At 43.3% G+C, this 23,308-nt stretch overlaps 1 protein-coding gene and 1 long non-coding RNA gene across 7 annotated transcripts in view; one reads left to right on the forward strand and one right to left on the reverse strand.

Moving 5' to 3' along the window:
• The window catches only part of LOC120099897 (uncharacterized), a 38,962-nt gene that overhangs the window by 10,119 nt on the left and 5,535 nt on the right, over window positions 1–23,308 (forward strand). Inside the window, exon 3 of the long non-coding RNA XR_005499356.2 lies at window positions 90–191. This is a non-coding gene — a long non-coding RNA (uncharacterized LOC120099897). The remainder of the gene's footprint in view (window positions 1–89; window positions 192–23,308) is intronic.
• Window positions 2,365–20,022, reverse strand: Art2b (ADP-ribosyltransferase 2b). 6 transcript variants are annotated; one of them, XM_017588959.3, is made up of 6 exons: window positions 19,919–20,005; window positions 12,036–12,116; window positions 6,300–6,588; window positions 5,627–5,702; window positions 4,466–5,159; window positions 2,365–2,795 (listed from the first exon to the last, which is right to left on the reverse strand). In XM_017588959.3, the coding sequence occupies exons 4-6, from the start codon at window positions 5,675–5,677 to the stop codon at window positions 2,713–2,715; spliced, it is 828 nt and encodes a 275-aa protein (XP_017444448.1). In that variant the 5' UTR covers window positions 5,678–5,702; window positions 6,300–6,588; window positions 12,036–12,116; window positions 19,919–20,005; the 3' UTR covers window positions 2,365–2,712. The 6 variants fall into 6 exon arrangements, with proteins under 6 accessions (XP_017444448.1, XP_038962041.1, XP_063141264.1 ...); XM_039106113.2 differs by lacking the exon at window positions 6,300–6,588 and having other exon boundaries at window positions 19,919–19,999; XM_063285194.1 differs by lacking the exon at window positions 19,919–20,005 and having other exon boundaries at window positions 12,036–12,970.

Raw genomic sequence — 23,308 nt, forward strand, 5'->3', positions numbered from 1 at the left:
TCTCGCTGACTGTGCTTTGTGTGGTCTTAAGAAATATTTCTCAATTAATCAGGTTTGCTACAAATGCCCTCCCTTTCTTGTCCTTGCAGCCAACTTGGAGGCATTTTTTTGAAGTTTGATGAGATAGCGGGGCGACTTGCTTTGGTCACTGAACTGTGCACAAAGGAGATAACATCATTATGAACTGACAAGTAAGACCCGGGGATCCAGTCACACGTTTGCATTGTCCCCTTATCTTGCCTCAGAAACTGTGGGAGAATAGTCATGTTGGCTCCCCAAGCATCCTGCATCCAGGAATGATTGTGAGCAGAGCCCTGGGTGGCCTGAATTGGGCATGGAGAAGAAATAAACCTCTCCTGACCCCCTTCGCTCTGATACTAAATATTTCCCTACATTTCAGTAATAATTTCAGAGGAATTTTTACATTTAAACCTTTAATTTTTTCAGGATAACTTCATTTTAAAAGGCTTATTTACTTTATGAATATGAGCACGTTGTCTTCAGACACACCAGAAGAAGGCATCAGATCCCATTACAGATGTTTGAGAACCACACTGTATGGTTGCTGGGAATTGAACTCAGAACCTCTGGAAGTGCAGACAGTGGTCTTAACCTCTAAGCAAAATCTCCAGCCCCTCTTTAGGAGAACTCTTGTGTATGATGTCTTGAAAAACAGAGAATAAGTAAGTTTAGTTTAGAGATCAAGTTGGCATTTTAGTATCTATTCCAGAGCCAGGCAACATCTTGTCCCACAAAACCAGAATGAGTATGCTAACCTGTCAAGCAGCGGGAGCTGGTTTCAGAGTCAGTGGGGGCCTCACACAGGAGCCTGGTTCCAAACATTGGTTTACCATGACTGTTACTTAACAGGTCCATGTAGGGATATGAGAGCTAGCTGCCTTCATTCCATTGAATCTGCCTTTCTACACTGAGTTTCAAGGGCCACCCCTGCCATACACTTCCTGTCTGTGCCTGCACTGTTCAGATTTTTAGCTATATCTCCAATGGTTGTTGTTGTTGTGTGAGAGAGAGAGCTTTTATGTTGTTTTGAGGCAGGTCTCATTATGTATCTCTGGCTGCTCAGGAACCTGCTACATAGACCAGGCTGGCCTCAAAGTCTCAAGACTCTTGTGCCTCCGTCTCCTGAGTGCTCGGACTAAAGGCTTGCACCACCACAACCACATCGCTTTGTTTCGTTTTGCTCAATGAAAACATTGGCTGTTGCTTACTGACAAACAAGACAGGGCTGTGTTCGTGCATGGAGAATGGGCTAGGTGTTCACTTGGGCTGAACCCACCCCTAGGTAAATACAGGGCACAGTCCTCCTGACCCATATATGCCTCAAACCGTGCCTGTCTGGGAGGTGAGCTGTGCTGGTTCAGCAGTTAAAATGCTTGGTGTGTAAACTGACAACCTGAGTTTGATTCCTGGAACGTTCATAAGGGTAGAAGAAGAGAGCTGATGCCATGAGTTGTCCTTTGACCCTGTTAATGGGGTCTGCTTAGATCCAACATAGCTCAAACACCAGGCCAATGCAGATGACAAGAAGTCATTGTAATCAAGCTGCTATGGATAGATCAGGGCCCCAGAACAGAATGATATTTTGACATAAGGGATTGAGCAAGGGAGTTTCCACCAATCAGGATAGGAGTTGGTTTCTGGCCCTGGGAACATGAACTTAGTTTGACCCTGCCAGCAAGACAGAGAAGTTGGCTCTGAGAAAGCTGAGCTCGGACAACTGTCACCTCACAACACATGATGTTCAGCTATTGGGAAGTCCCCAGCCCCCTTAGGGCTGGGACCTTGAACTTAGTTTATCCCTGTGATTAAATGAAGTCAGAAAACAAAATGGCAGTACTTAGAACAAGTCTCTTTTGTTTGTTCCCAACAACCCCTACACATATTCTGAGACATGAGTGCATCCACATCATGCACATACAGTAATAATAAAATTTTATAAATTAATGTCCTTAGTCAGGCAGTGCTAGTGCATGCCTTTAATCCCAGCATTCAGGAGGCAGAGGCAGGCTTATCTCTGTGAATTTGAGTCTAGCCTGTCCTATGAAGCAATTTCTTGTACAGACAGGGCTGATACACAGAGAAGCCCTGACTCAAAAAATTAATTTTCTTAATTATGTCTTTAGGGAAAATCAAGGTTGTTGAACTGACAGGGCTCAGTAGCTGTTGTGTTTCTAATGGGGTAGAGTAAGGAATAGGCTTTACCTGGGTCATAGAATTTGTCCTACAAGAGCATCTCTAAGAAATGTGCTCTGTGAACTTTCTCAGCTGCAGAAGTGTGGGCATCAGATCTCACGCTTTAAAAGAGTTTCACAGACAAATAATGCAATCCACAGAAATATCGAGTTAGAGAAAAACAAGCCACGATTATAAATTTTTATTTCCTGAGATTGCAAAATTTATCACAAAATGCATACTGTATGTAAATCTCTTATTGCTGACGGAGTAGACAAACACTGCTTTTTTCGATCGTAGCAAACTGTAAAAAGGTAGTATAGTTGAAGTTTAGGTGTAAATTTTAATGGCTGACCCAGTCAGATCCTTGGATGCTTACAGAAGTCGTGCATGCTAGAGCAGACTTTCCCTGATAGGATCCGACCCTCCCCTCCACCACAGATCTTAGACAACCAATTGAGTGCTTGCTCCTTGGCCTCCCTTTAACACTCAGACCCACAAACTGCAGACAGGAGAGGGCTACGGCTCAGCAAGACAAAGCAGCTGGACCAGAAGACTGGGGAGAACCACAAGGAACAGGGATACACAGCTCTCTCTGGCTCCTGAAGAAGGAAAGAGAAAGAGAGGTTTCAGAATGGGATCTGTCAGGACGTGGATATCACCCCTAAACATCCAGAATTTTAAATATAGCTCAGAACCCAAGAGAATAGGCTCTAGAGGGTTAGGGTGCCTGGATAGACTCTTCCAGCACCCTCAGGACTCATAAAGTACTCAAACACCAGGAGAGTGAGCAAATGGATGGATTCCTGCCCCTGCCCAGGTTCTGTGCTCTAAGATACTACCTAGAATACTACTACTACTACTACTGCTAATAATAATAATAATATATAATAATAATAATAATAACAACAACAACAGTAGAAAGCCTTCCCTGGGCAGAGTCTTCCCTGGCCTTCTAGAGAGTACTACAGGCTTTGTCTTCTTCACCCAGGAAGAGGATTCAGGGTGTGAAACTTCTGAGGGTCTGTTGTAAAAGCGACATATATTCTATGCTAGCTGGTGTGATCTAGAGCTTACCTGAGGCTCTCAGCCTGCCTGTACATGAATCATTTGGCCCAGATGGGAAGCATCCTTCTTGGTGGACACTGTGCCTGGGTAGTTCTCATGCTTTCTCTGGGATTGATCCAAATTCAAAATTTCTCTATGCAAATGCATAAAATCCCTGTGGTCACTTCCCATAGTTCCACTTCTGCCTCCAAGGACTTCTCATGTTTCCAGGAACCTTTCAGGGTGTCAGGGCTACTTAGACATAAGATTGCGCTGTGCTCAGGATTCTAACTGTAAGTTATTTCAGGTTGGCTCCTGGGGTTTTCAGTCAAATGTACCACCCTAGGTAACATTTAGGGGAGTCAGACACTTTCCAGATCCTGAGTGGTGGGCAATAGGAGCCAAGGTCTCTAGACTGGAAGCAAGAGCTTTTTCTGTAAGTATGGAGTCCCTCAAGACTATGAGTTTGGATCAAATGGCTGAGATGTGAGCAGCATTCTTCACATTTAAAATCAAACAGCATTTGTTGAACGATATCCATATGTCAAGCAATATATCTTGAATGCATTTCTTTTCATTCTTGTGACAATACTATGAGAATATTTGTTATTTGGGTCTTTAATACTGAATTGGAAAAACAGAGGCACAGATAATCTGGTAACTTGCCAAGAGTCACACAGAACTAGTGACATTTGAATCAGGGTACCACTGAGTCTGACTCCAAAGCTACGACAGAGAACATGGTATGGTAATTTTCTCTGGAAGTACTAAGGAAGGATTACCATAATAAGTGATACCTAAACAGTGCTCTGAGAGGTCACTACCATGATAAAATTGATGGAATCTTTGCTTGCACCAAATGAGATATCTAGTCAAGGGATGAAGAGAACTCAGGCCACAATGCATGATGGGTATACATGCATGGAGACCCCCAAACACAGGCATCTTTAATTTCAAAGGATGGAGAAGCAGCTGCAGATGACACACGTCACTCATCATGAGGAGCCCCTGGTAAGAGATTTTCCTGAAGCTACTCACTGTTTCAACCATTTCTGACGCACTGTCACTGTGCGACATGCCCTTGGCTTACCAGTGCTACCATTCACTGTGCCAGGCACCTTCATCATATGCAAGGTCTACCATGTGGCTTCTGGTAGGGAGCACCCTCTCTCCCATTTCATGAGGTCCCCTGACAGCTCCACCTCAAACACGAGCAAAGTCTCACCTGCGCTGCTGTATAAGCAATTGTAGTTGCTCTTCTTCCTCTTCGGGGAGTCCAGGAAAATTTCGTTGTAGCCTTGTGTCCTGACTTTCTGATATACCTCATAGCCTGGAATTAACACCTCCTCTTGGTCAGGACGGAAAGAGAATTCTTTGATATAAACCCCCAAGCAGGTTTTGATGATGAACAGCGTCCCATGATCACTGAAAAACTCTTGAGATTGAGCTACTTTCTTAGATAAAGATGAAGACGTGAACTGCCCGAATCGCACGGAGCCAGCTCCAGTATAGTGAAACCTGGTCTTAGTGCCTCGGTAGACTGAATGACAATCCCCGTTACTCAAAAGCTGAAGAGCTCTTGTTAAGTAGTAATGGAAGGCCTTGTAGTGGAATTGACCAGGATTTTCCTTGAATTCCCTAACAGCTCTGTTAAAATCTACAGCGATACTCCCAGTGTAGGCAACTAAAGCCGTTCCATGGAAATCATTGAAACCTTTGGGATAACTCCTACTAGGTTTTATGTTGTTCCATCGTTTCTTTGCCTCTTCCCACGCAACTTTTAATTTCGCATTCATATTAAAGTCTTCCTGTAAAAGCAGGGGTGCCTTTTCCTCCATTTTGTTGACACAGCCCTCATACTGGTCATCAAATGCATTGGGAGCCGTGTCTAGCATCAAAGGCCCTGTCAGCCCAGTCACCTGAAAGAAAGAAGCAGGGTCCTCTGTTACTAGCTAAGCTTGCTGAGTTACCAGCCTGTGCTGAGCGCTGTGGAGCCTGTAGCATCGGATATCACACACTCCAACCTCACACATGGCTCGCACATGGACACAATCTCACTACATCATAAGAAGGACAGAAAGGCAAGGCAGAGATCTCTGATCCTTTCGTATCTAGAGATACTATATTTCTTTCTTTATTCAATTAATTCTTTAGTGAGCACACAAAGCAAGAAGCCTCATCATGACCTTTTCATAGTCATATATCATTGTAGATTGTTCATAGTCAACACACACACACACACACACACACACACACACACACACAGACCAATGTGATATTATCTTTACATTACCTCCTCAAAGTTCATGCTCTCTAACATCTGCTTCCACAGACTCAACCGTGGGAACTAAAGTGAGGTCAACAGGATGTGGGTTGAGAAAATTACCTGCTGAATTAACCACCAAGTTAGGAAGAACTTGCAAATATTTGATGGCATCGTCAAGTTCAAAAAAAAAAAAAGGCTGCAAGCAAAATAAGACAATGAAAGAGACATGCACAGTACACACAATCATTTAACAGTCTGTTCATGGAGAAGCTGGGTTAATTACTCAATCTCTATGTCAAGTCTGGGCTCCTGCACTCACTGCTCCCAGAATGGCATATCAGGACTCTGTGAATCAATGGGCTTGGGTTCCCTACCAGTGAGGGGCTACAACCAATCCTGGTAACACACAGAGCTGTGCAGCAACACACAGAGCTGTGCAGCAACACACAGAGCTGTGCAGCAGCACACAGAGCTGTGCAGCATGTAGGTTGCCAGGACGTATTGTAGCAGATCTCTGATAGCCGTGCAGTTTACTTTGCACAGATATGTAAACTGCTGTCCATGTTTGATTACCTTGTGGCTCACAGTTGGCTCGCTACCTCTGAATGAAGTCTCTTAATCGTGTAGTATTCACTATGTTCTATGATTGGGTATGGCTGTCCTCCAATGTTCCCAGTGTGCCCACATGGAGGAAGTAAAACCTTTAAGTGGTGAAGTCTACTGGGAAGTGACCAAGTTCTGGAGGGCATCACACTCAGTAGAGATCAATTAAGTGTTGTGGGATCCTACTCACTTCTTGCAGGAGCAAGGCCGGCCTCAACCTCTCTGGGCTCCTCTCTTGCCATGTCCTCCCTTCTGCACATGGCAGTGGCTTCTCTGCCATATTGTGACTCTTCCAGGAGAGCGCTAACCAGACAGCATCGCCATGATATTTTGACTTTCCAGCCATCAGACACATTCACTTTATAAACTTTGCAGGCTCAAGCATTTGTGAAAGTAATAGAAGACACAAACGGAGGAGATAGCTCAGTGGGTAGAGTTCTTGGCTTGCAAACACAGACCTGAGTTCGATTCCCCAAACCCTGGGGAGAAAACGGTGTGGTGAATGCACTTGGAATTCTGGAACTTGGAGTTGGAGAGAGATGGATTTGTGAGATCCTTGAGCTTCACTAGAAAGTCAGAATAGCCCGCTTGCTGTGTCTCAGGCCTGGGAGAGACCCTATCTTCACAGAGATAGTGGGCAGTCCCTGAGGGAAGAGAGCAGGGCCGTCCTCTGGTTCCCACATGCATGTACCCACACACATGCAAACACATAGGTGTCATGTACCCCAACACACATAGAGAAAAGGAAGGGTAAGAAACCAACACAGCCTGCCTTAATTAGAGTTGTATCTTATGAATGTTTATTGTTTTCACTGCTTCTTGAGGGCAGAGATTTAAAGTGTCCCCTGGGTTGCAGGTAAAGGAGTGAGAAGGAATAATCACTCATCTTTGCCCTGCTACCCATCCCTTCCTTCCTTCCTTCCTTCTGTCTTTTGGGAATCCATGAAGACTCTATTCTGCAATCATGTAAGCCTACTGTGTTACTTTCCACAGAATTTCTACTTAATCTGATAAGACAACACTCTCCCCACATCCTGAGGGTGGCAGAGATGAGCTGCACCATGTGGCTAACTCACTGTCCTTGGGGAGGCTGCACTCCTGGCTCCTCCTCAGCTTGGCTTTTCCCGCCTGAGTCCTTGGGGGACACTGCAGAACCAACAGGGTGAGGTGCTCTGCACTGCAGTGAAGGTTCCCACCTTCTCTACACCCTGAGCTTTAAATCATAAGATACTGTGAGAGGCTGTGCTCAGCTGCATGAGAGCTAGCTCAGGGTCACCTCTGTTCACACACAGTCACGACTCTCAAGGACACCAAACAGTTCACCTCAGCTTCCTGTCACGATAGATTGGACATCCCAGGGTGATACCCAGTACATGGGAGGCAGAGACATCTCTGCCAGTTGCAGGCCAGCCTGGTCTATATCTTGAGTTCCTGGCCAGCCAGGAATCCAGTGTCACATCCTTCCTTAAATAAAATTTAGAATGGACAGCTATCTATAATAAATTCTTTGCTAAAAAAATTATGTTGGACCAGGCTATAAAACAAATAAAAATGTAGTAGATATTCAATAAAGCCAAAACAAAAACACATCACTATCACCCAAAATAAACCAGGGCTCTGGGGGGCGTGGTTTATCAGTTAAGATCAAGCCCTATACTTCCAGAGGAATTGGGTTCAATTTCCACCACCACCTCAAACAGCTAACAACAGTCTGTAAATCTAGATCTAGGATATTATGTCTCTGGCCTCTCACTCACGTACACAGATACACACATAGGTTTAATTAAGAATAGAAATAGCAATGTTTTGTTGGTATAACTGGGAGGCCTGTTCTTTTCTGAATGGAAATGAAGGGGCAGTGGATCTGGGGTAGAAGAGTTGCATTTTATGTGTGTGTGTGTGTGTGTGTGTGTGTGTGTGTGTGTGTGTGTGTGTGAGAGAGAGAGAGAGAGAGAGAGAGAGAGAGAGAGAATGGGACAACTGATAGGACAGGAGGCTGAAATCCTGATATATTGCATGACAGAAGAATATATTAATTTAAAAAATAGAAATAGGAGATGGAGAGACCGTTCGGTGGTAAAGAACACTGCTTGCTCTTCTAAAACCCCAGGGTTCAAGTCTCAGGACCTACACAGTGGTTCACCGCTGTCTGAAATTCCAGTCCCAGGTGTATCAGATGCCCTCTTATGGCCTCTGAGGGCTCTGTGACCATTTGATACACAGAGATACACTCTGACAAAATGCCCATATAGGTAAAAATAAATAAAAATTTCAAAAATTACAAAATAAAATTTAAAACAACTTTCATGTCTGAAAAATCACAAATGTAAAAGTTTTCATTTAAAATATTTGAATTATAGGCTGGGCACGTAGCTCGGTTGGTAAAGTGACAACCTGACACCCAGGAGTTCCTGAACTGAATCTCAGCACAGTCTAATACTGGCTGTGGTGGCACAGCCTCTAATCCCCGTCTCTCAGATGTAGAAATGGGAGCATCAGAAGCTCAGCTCACCCTTGACCATGTAATAAGTTTCAGAACACCATAGGCTATATGTGATCCTGGTCTCAAAACAAGACAATCGTGCCGGGTCGGATGGGGCATACTTTTAATCCCAGCATTCAGAAGGCAGACATAGATGGATCTCAGTGAGCACCAGGCTGCCTTGATGTACATACAAAGCTCCGGGACAGACAGACAGACGCTGCAGGAGAGACTCTGTCTTAAGACCAAATAAAAAAAATTAATACAACAAATAATGTATCTGACACGTAATTACAAAAACTATTAATTTAATATTTTTATCAGCCTATACCTTGATTACATCACTCCCAAAATCCTCAATTGACTGTTGGAATTTTAATTATGCCACTGAGATACTGGATATTTGTATTCTCTCTATAGAGAAACAACTAAATCATTTTTCATCAATTGCAATGTTCTATCAATTTCTTTTAGCTTCAAGCAAAACTGTGAAGCTTCACATGCCCTTTTTAAGGAGTCCCAAGACTCCAGCCTTCCTTCCCAAATTCTCTTGGATAAACCAGATATGGCCACACATCTGGGATCTCAGCCTTTGGAAGCATCCCAAGTCCCCGGCCCCTTTGGGGTGTAATGAGACTCTAAAACAATAACAATGGTATGCTTAAGCTCTGGACAGCAATAGACACACAGGCGAGTTCCCGGCCTCATGTACAGACGGGAGCCACTTACATTCCCTTATTGTGGTTCCTAAAGTTTGGTTGTATAAGAAGTTCTCTGGAAACCCGTCATCAAGAGGAATTTGTAGTCCTCGGTCTGAAGGTCATGTGTTTGGTATTTCTAATGGGCTTCTTACTAATTTTTCAGTTTTCTTTTTTTTAAATAAAGAATTCTTTTTCCTAATTTTTAGTAATGAATATGTATGTATATCTGGAGGGATGGTGGTGGTGGTATGTGTACGTGAATGCAGTTGTCCTCTGAGGAGAGACGTGTCAGATCCTCTGTAGTTGGAGATACAGGCCCTTGTGAAACACCTAACATGGGTGATGGAACTGAACTCTGATCCCCCTACAAGAGCACGTACACGCTCTTAACCACTGAGCCCTCTCCACAAACCACAGGTTGCTTTCAGTAAGTGCTGCACAGCATAAGGTTCCAACTGACTGGTGCTGAGGCTCAAACGCAGAACGTTATGCAATCCAGGCAAGCACCTTCCCGATGAGCACCTCCATAGAGAATGAAGCCTCTTTACACAGGGCACATCACCTCATTCCAGCTCTTTCTCTAGCCTCAACTACAACCACCCCTTTCTTGTCTTAAAATGTATGTTTGTCTTAAAACGTGTGCACAGTATGCTCACAGATACATGAGCATATGGAAGCCAGAGGCTAATGTCAGGTCTATTGTCCCCCATATTATATTTACCTGAGACAGTCTGTCACTAAGCCTTTGAGAAGGCCTTTGCTTGCTATTTGATCTATGGAGGCTATGTGTAGGTTTCCAGGGAGGGGTGCAGGAGAGACCAACCAGCTGTCCCGGAATCTCTACTGTCACCAGAGCAGATGAAGCCCCAAACTTGCTTCTGTCCCCTCCTCAGCCACAGATGCTGCTCTTGGGCCACTGAGCTCCTTGGGAGAGCCTGGGTAAATGTTGGGGAAGGGATGGCTTTCTGCCTCTTTGAACCAAAGAAAAATAGCACATTATTGCTCATTTGTATAGTCTTGAGAACGATCTATGATAGCCATACACGAGGTTTTGAATTAATTCAAATATAAAGAAAGCCAAAGTAAAAGAGTACATGTCAGGTAGCAGTCGGGTAGATAGATGACTGGCTGGATAGGTGATAATTAAATAAGTAGATAGAAATATATGATAAATAGAGAAATAAAGATAGGTAGAAACACATCATTAAAACGCATGTTCAAAATATGCAGCAGAGATCAGCTGGGGAGTGAAAGTGAAGGCCCTTTGCACAGGGCACATCTCCACTTTCGAGTTCTTCCTTCACCCTTAGCTAGAACTACCACTTTCTTGTCTTTTACAAAATTTTTAAAGATGTACTTATTTTATTTATATCAGTACTCTGTAGGTGTCTTCAGACACAGCAGAAGAGGGCATCAGATCCCATTACAGATGGTTGTGAGCCACCATGTGGTTGGTGGGAATTGAACTCAGGACCTCTGGAAGAGCAGTCAGTGCATTTAACAGCTGAGCTTTCCCTCCAGTCTCCTTTCTTGTCTTAAAACGTAGGCTTCAGAGCTCTATTTTGAAGGCAGCAAGTCTGAGAAATCTCAGATGCCAGAGCCAGCAGAAGGAATCTGTCAGCACAGAGACTTTCTCACTCAGGACACATGGCTCAGCCAGCCTGGAGTGGTTTTTCAATTCACTTCTCCCCTCTCTGGTTCCTCAGAGTGGTTGATCCAAATGTCTGTCTCTCACAAGACTGCTGTCCACTTCCCCATGGGACAGCTAGGTACAGCCTCAGTCCCTGGCACCGATACCCTCACAGCCCATAGTGAGGGCACTTCTGCCCCAGTAGGAACTGGAATTTGTGTCTGCTAATTAAAATTCCCCTAGAAATCTGGGTAGCTAACACCTTGGACCTCAATATAAACATCCACATTGTTGTGTTTTCTTTCTTTCACCCCATCCCACTTCCCTCCCTCCTCCCCACTCTCCATCCCCCCTGCTCTATATCTGCCCTCAATATCCAAGATCCTACACTGAAACAAAAATAAGCCGATGTTGTCAGCATGGAGGAGACCTGATGCAGGAGGACCTTGTGTTCTGTGTCAGACTGGGCTACAGGGCAAGAGCTTACTTGAAAACTCTTAAATTAAAATCGAATATATAGCCAGGCAATAGTGATGCACCCCATTAATCCCCAGCATTCGGGAGGCAGAGGCAGGTTGATCTCTTGGAGTTTGAGTCCAGCCTGATCTACAGAGGTTGCTCTAGGACAGCCCAGGCTACATAAGGAAACCCTGTCTGGAAACCTGCCCCTCTCCATAAAAAGAGATAACTAAAGCATGCAAGAGGATAGAAGGCAACGTTTGCATGGACCTAGGGGGGAATGACATTGATTAAGGATATTCATGTTCTAGCTTGAAAACCCAGCAAGAACAGGAAGGGAAAGGTCTAAATAAATAAGAGACTGACTGTGTACACGGCATTGCATCCTGCAGGAACTGGGAGGTAAACTCTATGGTCCTTCATTATATTTTTAAGTTTCTAGAAACAGTTACAGCCTCATGCCTGTCCTGCCTTTCTCTGGATCTGACCCCATCTCCTACCTGGGCAATTTCTTACCCAGAGCTGACCTCTGGCTTTAACCCTTAAAGCATGGATCCCGCTGCTATACCCACACTAGCCCTCAGATTTTTCTCAAGTCCCCTCTACTTTAGAGACCTTCCCCTTCACAGGTCAGAGTTCAGAGTTGTTAGGTACCTGAGAAGGTGTTTGGCAGCTGGGTCTCTGTCCTCTTCTAAAAACGGGTGTTGCAGAAGTCAGTGCCGGGCCCCCTTTATCCTGTGGACAACGTGCTTTCACTTTCAGGTTAGACATCCAATAGTTTCTGACCAACTTAAATTAGGTAGGTTGCATTTCTTACTGTATCCTTTCCATCCTCCATCACTCTTTTGTTCTAAGATAGTTTTTGCCTCTGTGTAAGACAAGGACCTATTAGCCCAGACTGGCCTCTAACTCGCTATGTAGCTGATGATAACCTGAACTCCTGATTCTGTGTGTGTGTGTGTGTGTGTGTGTGTGTGTGTGTGTGTGTGTCTGTGTGTGTGTGTGTGTGTGTCTGTGTGTGTGTGTGTGTATATATATATATATATATATATATATATATATAATGTCGATACTGGAGAAGCAGAAGTTGGTTGACTTTTGCTGTATACACTAGTTCCACTAATTATGTGGAACCCTATTGTGGTAGTTCATACCTTAATCCTACCACTTTGGAGGCTGAGGCAGAAGAATATCTGTGAATTTGAGACCAGCCAGGATATACACAGTGAAACTCTGGCAGCAAAACAAAACTACCCCATATTACTGAGGCTTTGGGGGACCTAGGGAAAGGTGAAGAGAAGTGAGCAATCATGAAGTTCAGTTTTGCACCCTTAGGTGGTCCTGGATACAATTTTCTCATATGACTAGAGCATATGAACTAAGTGTTACCTTAGAGTTTCCTCTGGGAACTACCTGCTTCTTTCAATCCTAGATCCTTACAGTGAACCCATTATCTCCCTCGGCCTTTAGACCCAGAGAACAGGTGGCATTTTAGATAAAAAAAAAAAGCCACAGTAACAGACCAGGTGGCCAAAAGCATATAGCCTCCTGTTCTACCATGTGTAGGAAAGATATATTTAAAAGAGAGAGAGAGAAGTTCTACTCTGGCAATACCCTGGGACCTTTTGTGCATCCAGCTTTCGTCAGTGAACTTTCACATAAATAGAACTTGGAAGAGTGTGTGCTCGTGCTGATGGATATTTGGAGGAAACTCAGTTTCTCAGATCCTACAAGTGAAAAATCTAACTTCCTCCTCTTATTTCCTTTCCCCTATTCTTCTCCCCCTCCCCCCTCCACCATCTCCTCCTCCTCTTCCTTGTCCTTTTTTGGAGACAGGGTCTTTCTATGTTCCCCGGATTGGCTGGAAAGTCTTGTTCTCAGGCCTCCTCAGTGGCTGAGACTATAGATATCATTGCTCCTGGCTCTAAGTCTCTCTTTGCTCTAGACCTATCTAACAATCTTAATTCAGCAGATGTCTGCGTCTTGGCTTGTTCTAACACTATTCTATAACACCATGACATGCTGGACAGAACATATCACTGTATGGTCCTGATGTTTGATAGTGAATGAAAGACACAGTCCTCCTGGCAGAGAAACACCAACCTGAAAACTCTGCCAGTATTCTCAAGTGCGGTGACCTATGTGCCTATAAACCCACCACTCTTGAGGTGAAGGTAGGTAGATCAGGAGTTTAGGGACAGCCCTGACTACATAACATGTTTGAGACCAGCCTGGACTACATAAGACTCTATCTCAGAAGTAGAGAAAAGAAAAGTAGGAAGGATGAGAAGGAAGGCTACTGTAGCAAAAAGTTGCTCAAAGCCTAAATCAGAAACCTCTGAGGGACAGAGCAAACAAAGCCTTCATATGCCAGGGTATGAGAAAGAGGAAGGTGGCTATAAAAAGGAGGTGACAAAAATGTGGTGAAGGTGTTTTAAAATTCACTATGCTGTATCACGCACACCTCAACCACATGGCTGGTGGTCAGGCGCAGGAGAGTGGAGTTTGGGTGCTTCAAGGTTGCAGGCAACTAGATTGTAAGAAGTTCACATCAAATTTGGCTCAAACCTCGTCTGTCTGACATCAGAACTTTTGTTCAGCCTTGTGAGCCCTCTTGCTCTGGTCTTACTCAGAGGGGCAACCTTTTATAACTTGGGGTAAAGAGGAATCTAAAGGAGGAGCCTCTCTTGGTAGTGGTGTTCTTGGAGGACCACTTGGCGCATCTTTTTATGTGCTGAGGCCATCCTGGGCTATAGGAGGCCCTCAGATGCAGTCAGTGTCTTAGATATAAGATGCAACCGGATAACAGAGACATTTGAAGAAAGCAAAACAAAAGAACTCAAAGGAAGAATTTATGTCATGAGTGCAGTGAACTAAGTTGGGTGGGCTTATTGATAGAGTTGGTGAGAAGGGAGCTTCAGCTGAGACACCCACCCACCATGCCAGCACCTAAGAGGTGAAGGCAAAGAGACCCAGAACTTAGTTACTGCTCCCCACTCTACTACATTGTAACATCAAGGCCAGTCAGGGTTACACAGACCCCATCTTAAAACAATCAACATTCTGAAACAGCTTGTCATTTTACCTTATCATTTCCTTCACAGAAGCACTTCCTGGACACCTTATCTACAGAGTCAATTTGAGTGTGTGTGTGTGTGTGTGTGTGTGTGTGTGTGTGTGTGTCTGTGTCTGTGTCTGTGACTGTGTGTGTGTGTGTCCTGGCTCTCTGCACAGAATGATTGTGTATGTATATTAATGATCCACAACTGATAAAGGAAGAAATAATGGAATGACCATTAATGATGGCTGAAACAGCTTGTCATTTTACCTTTATCATTTCCTTCACAGAAGTCCTTCTTGGACACTTTATCTACAGAGTCAATTTGAGTGTGTCTCTGTGTGTCTGTGTCTGTGTGTCTGTGTGTGTCTGTGTCTGTGACTGTGTGTGTGTGTGTCTGTGTCTGTGTCTCTGTATATGTGTGTCTGTGTCTGTGTCTGTGTGTATGTGTCTGTGTCTGTGTGTATGTGTCTGTGTCTGTGTGTCTATGTCTGTGTGTCTGTGTCTGTGTGTCTGTGTCTGTGTCTGTGTGTGTGTCTGTGTGTGTGTGTCTGTGTCTGTGTGTATGTGTCTGTGTGTATGTGTCTGTGTATGTGTCTGTGTCTGTGTGTGTGTGTCTATGTCTGTGTGTCTGTGTCTGTGTGTCTGTGTCTGTGTCTGTGTGTGTGTCTGTGTGTGTGTGTCTGTGTCTGTGTGTATGTGTCTGTGTGTATGTGTCTGTGTATGTGTCTGTGTCTGTGTGTGTGTGTCTATGTCTGTGTGTCTGTGTCTGTGTGTCTGTGTCTGTGTCTGTGTGTGTGTCTGTGTGTGTGTGTCTGTGTCTGTGTGTATGTGTCTGTGTGTATGTGTCTGTGTATGTGTCTGTGTGTGTGTGTCTGTGTCTCTGTGTATATGTGTCTGTGTCTCTGTGTCTGTGTGTCTGTGTGTCCTGTCTCTCTGTTTGCACAGTATGCTCACAAACACATGAGCATATGGAAGCCAGAGGCTAATGTCAGGTCTATTGTCCCCCACATTATATTTACCTGAGACAGTCTGTCACTAAGTCTTTGAGAAGGCCTTTGCTTGCTATTTGATCTATGGAGGCTATGTGTAAGTTTCCAGGGAGGGGTGCAGGAGAGACCAACCAGCTGTCCTGGAATTTCTACTGTCACCAGAGCAGATGAAGCCCCAAACTTTCTTCTGTCCCCTCCTCGGTCACAGGTGCTGCTCTTGGGTCCCTGAGCTCCTTGGGAGAGCCTGGGTAAATGTTGAGGAAGGGATGGCTTTCTGCCTCTTTGAACCAAAGAAAAATAGCACATTATTGCTCATCTGTATAGCCTTGAGAACGATCTATGATAGCCATATGTGAGGTTTTGAATTAATTAATGAAATATAAAGAAAGCCAAAGTAAAAGAGTACATGTCAGGTAGCAGTCGGGTAGATAGATGGGTGGATAGATAGAGAGATAGAGAGATAGGATAGATAGATAGATAGATAGATAGATAGATAGATAGATAGATAGATAGATAGATAGATAAAGATAGATTGAAAAATATCAAAATGGATGTTCAAAATATCCACCAGAAATCAGCTGGAGAAACTCCATTGAGGCCCTGTAGGGATCAAACTCTCTCAACATAAATAGTAAACTTTGTTTATTTTAACAGGGGTAAAATAGAAAGTCTAACACATATGAAAGGAGGGGCTAGAGAAATGACTTATCAGAAAACATAACTTTGATTCCCAACACCCATGTTGGACAGCTCATAACCACCTTTAACACTCCATCTCCTAGAAATCGATGTCCTTTTCTGGCCTCTGTGGATACCACTGTCTCCATACACACATGGAATACACAGAGAGAGAGAGAGAGAGAGAGAGAGAGAGAGAGAGAGAGAGAGAGAGAGAGAGAGAGAGAGGGAGGGAGAGAGGGAGAGAGAGAGGGAGAGAGAGAGGGAGAGAGAGAGAGAGAGAGAGAGAGAGAGAGAGAGAGGCAGAGACAGACACAGACACAGACACAGAGAGACAGAGACAGAGAATGAATTAAATTAAATATGAAAGGGTACTAGATATCATCAAAATGTGCAGCAGGTGTCACAAAGCAGGAAGAAAACATTTTACCATAGAGTCACAATGTTCAAAGGGCTGTGTATACATGTAACATTATGCTTTGCAGTGTGATTGGCTACAGAAGGTTAGTTATCGAGTATGACTGACCTAGGTCATTGGTTTGGCCCCTGGGGACTAAGGCAGACAAGATCCTAAGGACCTGGGTTTCTTTACTCATCATGACTCCTCGTTCTATGGCAGGGTGTATTCCAGGTCATAGGGGCCATCTATGTTCCAAGAGGCATGACATAACATAGAAAACCAAGAAGAAAGAACAAACAACCAGTCTCTGAGGGGTGAGGCCTGAAACTTGGTCATATAGCTATACCTAACTCTAAGGGAGGCACAGGCTCAGGTTCCATTTCTAGCCTCTGCCTGCCCCTCTATATGTGCAGTGTGTCTCCTCTACATCCATTAGCCAGAGATCACTAGGACCAGGAAGCTAAAGAGGGTCCAGGGTGGAATTTCAGGAATAAGTGTTGGTTGATTGGTTAGTTTGTTTGTTGTTTGGAAACAGGTCTCAACATAGCCCAGATGACCTAGCTCATATCATATAGCTGAGGATGACCTTAAACTCCTGATCTCTCGCCTCATCACCCAAGTGCTGGGATTACAGGTGCTCACCAACAAGCCTGGGGTGGGGGTGGGGGTGTTATTTTTAGTAGTTGCTCTTTTTGTTATTATTGCTGTTTGTTCTCATGTTTTGTTTGGTTTGGTTTGGTTTGGTTTGGTTTGGTTTGGTTTGGTTTGGTTTGGTTTGGTTTGGTTACAAGGTTTCACTCTATAGCGCACTCTGGACTAGAACTCAGTATGTGTCACTTGATGGCCCCAAACTTGAAATGACAAGCATTCTAACCCCCAAAGTCTATTTTAATAAACAAAGAGTATCAGTAAAAGTAATCACCCAGGTAATTAATTATTAGGAGACAGAAATATTTTTCCTTCTTCAGTGAATAAAAAGCAGTTGCAAAGCCACTCACCAATATGAAACTGAACTTAGGGAAAAGCAGGATACATGTAACAATCACACCAAGGCAGTCAAGTACAAGAGGCTGTATTTGAGCAAGAAAATACCACCGGGTGGTAACTCAAGCCTAGGGCAAAGAGAATGGTCCTAGAAACAGCAGATGTGTAGCTTATTACGACAGACCATGTAAACATACTTTGTCCTCTCTTTAGCATTTCTGAAAGGCATAGATTGTGTTAGAACACTATCACTGGGTATTAAATGGGAACAATAAATATCAATTATGGCCCTGGGTCCAGCTGCACAGTATGAGTTGCGGCTTTGTCCCCGAGTCCCCAGCACTTCAGAGATGATGGCTGGGAAGATCCTGTGATGGATTTGACTTAACAGAGGTGTCGGAGGAGCTGAAGCGCCTTCCCTCCAGCAAGAGCTGCACAGGAGGCTTGGATTTAGAGGGGGAAAAAAACTCCTAAGGCTACAGCTCAGTTAGTAGGGTGCCTTCTTAGCACAGCATGTGTAGATCCCACACTCATAAACGTGCCACACAAAAGTGCTGGAAAATCACTGTGCTCACTGAGCAACTCTGAATGATGGAAGAGAGCACTTGGTAATAAATGCTTTCCCAAGCCCGGCATTGTGGCACATGCCTTTAACCTCGGTGCTTGAAGGTGAGACAGGTGAATCTCTGAGTCTGAGGCCAGCCTGGTCTATAAAATAAGTTCCAGGACAGCCAGGGCTACACAAAGAAATCCTGTCTCAAAAAGCAGATAGATAGATAGCTAGATAGCTAGATAGCTAGATAGATAGCTAGATAGATAGATAGATAGATGGATGGATGGATGGATGGATGGATGGATGGATGGATAGATAGATAGATAGATAGATAGATAGATAGATAGATAGATAGATAGATAGTAGATAGATAGATGATAGATAGATAGTAGATAGACAGATGATAGATAGATAGATAGATAGATAGATAGATAGATAGATAGATAGATAGATAGGCAGACTTTCCCCTTTTTGCACTGGATGGTTATTATTCTTTCATTAAATAGTAGCCCACTAATCACCCACAGTGGCCAGTTCAATGAGACATCACTAATCCTGCCTCATTCCTTGTATTTTCTCTACCATGAGCCTTGCTTTCTGGAATTAAACCCACAAATAAATTATTTGAATATAAATATTTACTTTGAACTCTACTTTCAAGGAACTTAGCTAACCAATTGATTTATTTTATTTAAGGATAATCTCAAGTACTTTCCAAACAGAGGAAGTTTGAAAATATTGTATTTCTACATCTGAAAATGTTTCTATTCTATCTCATGCAACAGTGTTTAGTTGGGTATAAGATTGTGGGTTAAAAGTAATTTCCCCTTAGGAAAATTGTGCAGAGTATTGAGCTTTCCTTTCATTTTAAGCACTGTTTATAAAAAGTCTATATTAGAATCCAGTCGGGTTTATATTCTTTACAGATTTTGGTTTCCCCTTCTCTATTACCCTCTGGAAGTTTCCAGAATATTCTTTAGATTTCTGAACTTTTACAGTGATATATATTGAGGTGAATGAGCCTTTAAATTATTTGTTCTGAGAAATTGATAGATCCTTTTAACCTATGACTGAATTTTTAACATCAAGGAAAATTGTCTTTGTTATTTGGTAATATCTTGTTTTTGGTTTTTGTCCTCTCTCCCCGCCGTGTGTGTGTGTGTGTGTGTGTGTGTGTGTGTGTGTGTGTGTCTAAGAATCAAACCCAGAACCTTCTGCTATATTTCCCTCTATTTCCTCCTCCCAACCCCCGCTTTCTCTCTCTCCCAGCCCTGTCAGGGTCTCACTTACATAACTCTGGCTGGCCTAGAACTCTCTGTGACCTTAAACTCTTAGAAATCCTGAGTCTGTCTCCCAAGTGCTGGAATTAAAAGCATGCACCATCATGCTGTGGGTGTTTTGTTTTGTTTTGTTTTGTTTTGTTTCTTGTTGTTGTTGTTGTTTCGTTTGTTTTTCTCTGTAAGGAAGTTATTTTATTGGAAGAAGTCCTTCTAGGGTCAATGCTTTATTTCTAATATTTTTCTTCCCTATCTTGTTCTTAGTTTTCTCCCCCTCCAGTGTGGTGTGTGTGCATGTGTGTGTGTGTGTGCCTGTGTGTGTATGTGCCTGTGCATGTGTGCCTGTGCTTGTGTGTGTGTGTGTATGTGTGCCTGTGCGTGTGTGCTATTCCTTGTCCTTGTTCTATGTTCTATTCACCCAGATCTACCTTATGTTCTCTTATGTCATTAAAAGTTTGGCAAATTATTTAGCGCTACACAGAAGATTGAATCTAATGTCTCATTCATACTAGGCATACATTCTACCACTGAGCTACAGTCCTAGCCTTTGACAAATATTTTTAATCTAAGACACCCTCAAGGCTTCTAATCTTACCTTTTCTATACACCACCATCAACATGTCAAGCTCTTGATTTTCTTTAAGGCAGTTCTGGTTTCATAGACAGGTGGAAAGGCACAGACACAAACACCTCATAAACCTCAAACCCCTACAATGGGAGAACCTCCCCCCGTTCTTATACAGCATCCTGTTATCATTCTACACTGATGTCTTCGTTAAGGCTTCTGTTGATGCAGTGAAACACCATGACCAAAAAGCAAGTCGGAGAGGAAAGGGTTTATTTCCATATTGCAGTTTATCATCAAAGGAAGTCAGGTTAGGAACAGGTCAGGAATCTGGAGACAGGAGCTGATGCAGAGATCATGGAGGGGTGCTGCATACTGGCTTACTCCTCATGGCTTACTCAGTCTACTTCCTTATAGAATCCAAAACTCCCAGTCCAGAGATGGCACCACCCACAGTGGGCTGGGGCCTCCCACAATAATCATTAATTAAGAAAATGCTTTGTAATATTTTCCCCATCACATTGATGATGGTATTAATGTTGGTTCTATCAAAGACTATTAGCCAATAGCTGCTTAAATAACTCCACTGAGTGGAGAGGGTTCATTGAAGAAACTGGAATTGCACTGACACAGATAACATTAAGCAAGCAGCAGGGAAAGAGTGTCTAGAGAGCTTGAGAAATAGGAGCCCTTGACAAGGATTCAGAAGACAGAAAAGGTACTTACTAGAAACCTTGCATTCAACTTTGTCTCTCTGACTCTGAATCTCTGAGTCTGACTCTCCGACTGCCCAAAATGTTCATATGACAATTTTTATAATAATGACAAAATTTGCTGTGTAGCAGTGGTCCATACCTTTAAACCTAGCAGTCAGGAGGCAGCAGCATGTGGATCTATGTGAGGTCAAGGCAAGCCGGGTCTACAGAATGAGTTCCAGGACAACAGGACAACCAGGGCCACACAGAGAAACCCTATCTTGAAAAACAAAACAAAACAGAAAGTAAAAAAAATCCAAAGCATCATGAATGCTTAAAACCAGATTACATAGTCATTAAATGATGACTGTGGAACCTTAGAGGGATGGCTCCATAGCTAAGAGCGCTGGCTGCCCTTGCAGAAGACCCAAGTTCAGATTCCCACTCAAAACCATCTGTAACTCCAGTTCTGGTGGATCTGACGCCCTCTTCTGGCCTCTGTGGGTATTTCATGCACACAGTGCACAACGTATGAGCAAAACACTCATATATACAAAATAAGTAAATCTTTTTTAAATTTTTTGTCATGGGGGTGGGTACTGGAACTCTGTGTCGATCAGGCTCAGTGAGATCCTCAAGCTCATGGAGATTCTCTTACTTCTGCGTGTGCCACTACACCTGGCAAAAGAAAAGAAATCTTGAAAATGAAGAATAAGGCTCAGACCGTACGCTCGTACTGTAGTTTAGTGGTAGAACACTTGCCTAGCATATGTGAAGCCCTCAGTTAAATTCCCAACACCAAATAAGTAAATGCAATGACAACTATGCAAAAACAAACAAATCCAAAAACGGGTGTTTATTATACAGAGGAAGTGACACTAAGAAAGTGGGGGATTAAAAAAAGAAATACTGATTTGTCTGTGCTCGGACTTCTGAGTGAAATTTGTTTTTCTTTTTTATGATGTCCTGAGTTCATTCTTTTGCAAATATTGAAAATATTGTCTTTAACTCTGTCCTACACCTGACCCCCAAACCACAGGCGGAAGCCACAAGTCTAGTTCACCAGAGGTTTGCACGCGCTGAATTCTGGGTGAAGAGTAACCTTTCTGACCTGTTCTTTTCCTTCTCCAACTTCACTCTTCAGATAGAAATTAGTATTCCCACAGTATAAAGGGAAATGAATGTCCTGGTTTGTATCCCAGAAGTCTGCTGACTGGAGAAGTTCCTTACAGAACTTGAAGATGAACTCTTTGTGAAGCCGTGGGTCTCTCCTCTTTCAGTCTTTCTCGGGTTCTGCTTCCCTTTAGTCCAGCCGTTGAACTACCCCGGTGAGCCTTAGCCCTCCATTTTGCTGGTGCTCGTTTATTTGTTTTCAGTCTCCCTCTGTAACCTAAGCCCTCCTGGAACTCTATGTAGCCCAGGCTAGACTTAGATGCTGAGGTTACAGGCATGCACACCATGTCTGGCTCTCTACCTCCATATCTATTGTAAGGGCATCTTACAAGGTCTGTTCTAACTCTATTGAGATATTATTTTGACTAACACTATGTTTTAAGATTCGTTTTGGGAGAACTGCCCTCTTGATAATTTGTGAACCGGAAGTCTTGAAGACTTTCTTACAGATTTATCCAGTCCCGAGGACTTGAAGTTCTCAGACAAGCCTGTACTATTTCTTTACTCTTGTTGTGTTTTCCAGCTGCTGCTGCTGCTGAGAAGAGACAGCTGTCTTTGATAATATGATATCTATAAACACTGTAATGTTTATAGTGACTTAGCAGCACCACTTGCTTACACATGTTATTCTCAGAAATGGAATTTTCGTGTCTTCTTTATCAATATTTTGACCCTAATATCCTTTTTTCTTTGTCCCGATATTCTAGCTGGAGTCTTCATATGTTAACTAGAAGCAATGGGCACGTGCTTTCCCATGTACCTTCCTGGACCTCAGAGGAATGCTTCTGAGGTCCCCCCACCCCAATTTAGGAAGAAGTTTGCATTTTTGCAAATTTTAAAGATTATGTGTGTTGTATTGCAGGGATTGATATTGCAGGACCTTCCAAGGCTAGAAGAGGACATCAGATACCCTGGAGCTGGAATTATAGATTATCATGAGCCTCCTGAAATGGGCACTGGGTCCTTTATGACAGCAGAACATACATTTAACAGATAAGCCACACACAGGTTTTAGATGTATGATAGCATATACTACCTCATGTAGCCCTGGCCTTGAACTCATTGTCTAGCCAGCTCCTAATCCCCCTGCCTTTCTCAAGTGTTGGTATTACAGGCATCTGCCCTCATGTCTGGCTTTACACCACTGAATTAACACTTTAAAGATATTTTTGGAATTCATATTAATGAGTGTGATTACCTATAATTTCCCCCTTTTAAAGGTGTCTCTGTTTAAAACAGACTTGGTGACTCCTGAGTGTAATCTTAACACTTAGAAGGCTGAGGCAGGAAGAGTCCTGTTAGTTCTAAGAAAGCCTGAGCTTCAGAATGAAACCCTATCTCAAGGAGAAGAAAAAGAAGTAGTAACTAAACAAGACATGAAGAAATATTTTTTAAATTTTTTTCTTTCATTTTTAGTTTTTGGTTTTTTTTTCTGGTCTGCCCTCCTTCAGTTCCATATCCCACTCCTCCCCATGTCTCTAAGCAGATCCCCCATCCCCTAACGTCCCTCCCCACAAGCCTCCCACTCCCTGGGGCCTCAAGTCTCTCCAGG

This window comes from Rattus norvegicus, chromosome 1, assembly GCF_036323735.1.
Source record: "Rattus norvegicus strain BN/NHsdMcwi chromosome 1, GRCr8, whole genome shotgun sequence".
NCBI classification, from domain to species: Eukaryota; Metazoa; Chordata; class Mammalia; order Rodentia; family Muridae; genus Rattus; species Rattus norvegicus.

What these genes read in the sequence shown, in the direction of transcription:
- Art2b (XM_063285189.1), bottom strand. Translation starts at nt 5,734, where the DNA reads ATGTCTCTTTCATTGTCTTATTTTGCTTGCAGCCTTTTTTTTTTTTTG. An exon ending in CTTGGTGGTTAATTCAGCAG is followed by an intron (nt 5,160 to 5,626) that starts GTAATTTTCTCA and finishes TCTTTCTTTCAG; the next exon opens with GTGACTGGGCTGACAGGGCC. An exon ending in TTGCTTATACAGCAGCGCAG is followed by an intron (nt 2,796 to 4,465) that starts GTGAGACTTTGC and finishes TTCCTTCTTCAG; the next exon opens with GAGCCAGAGAGAGCTGTGTA.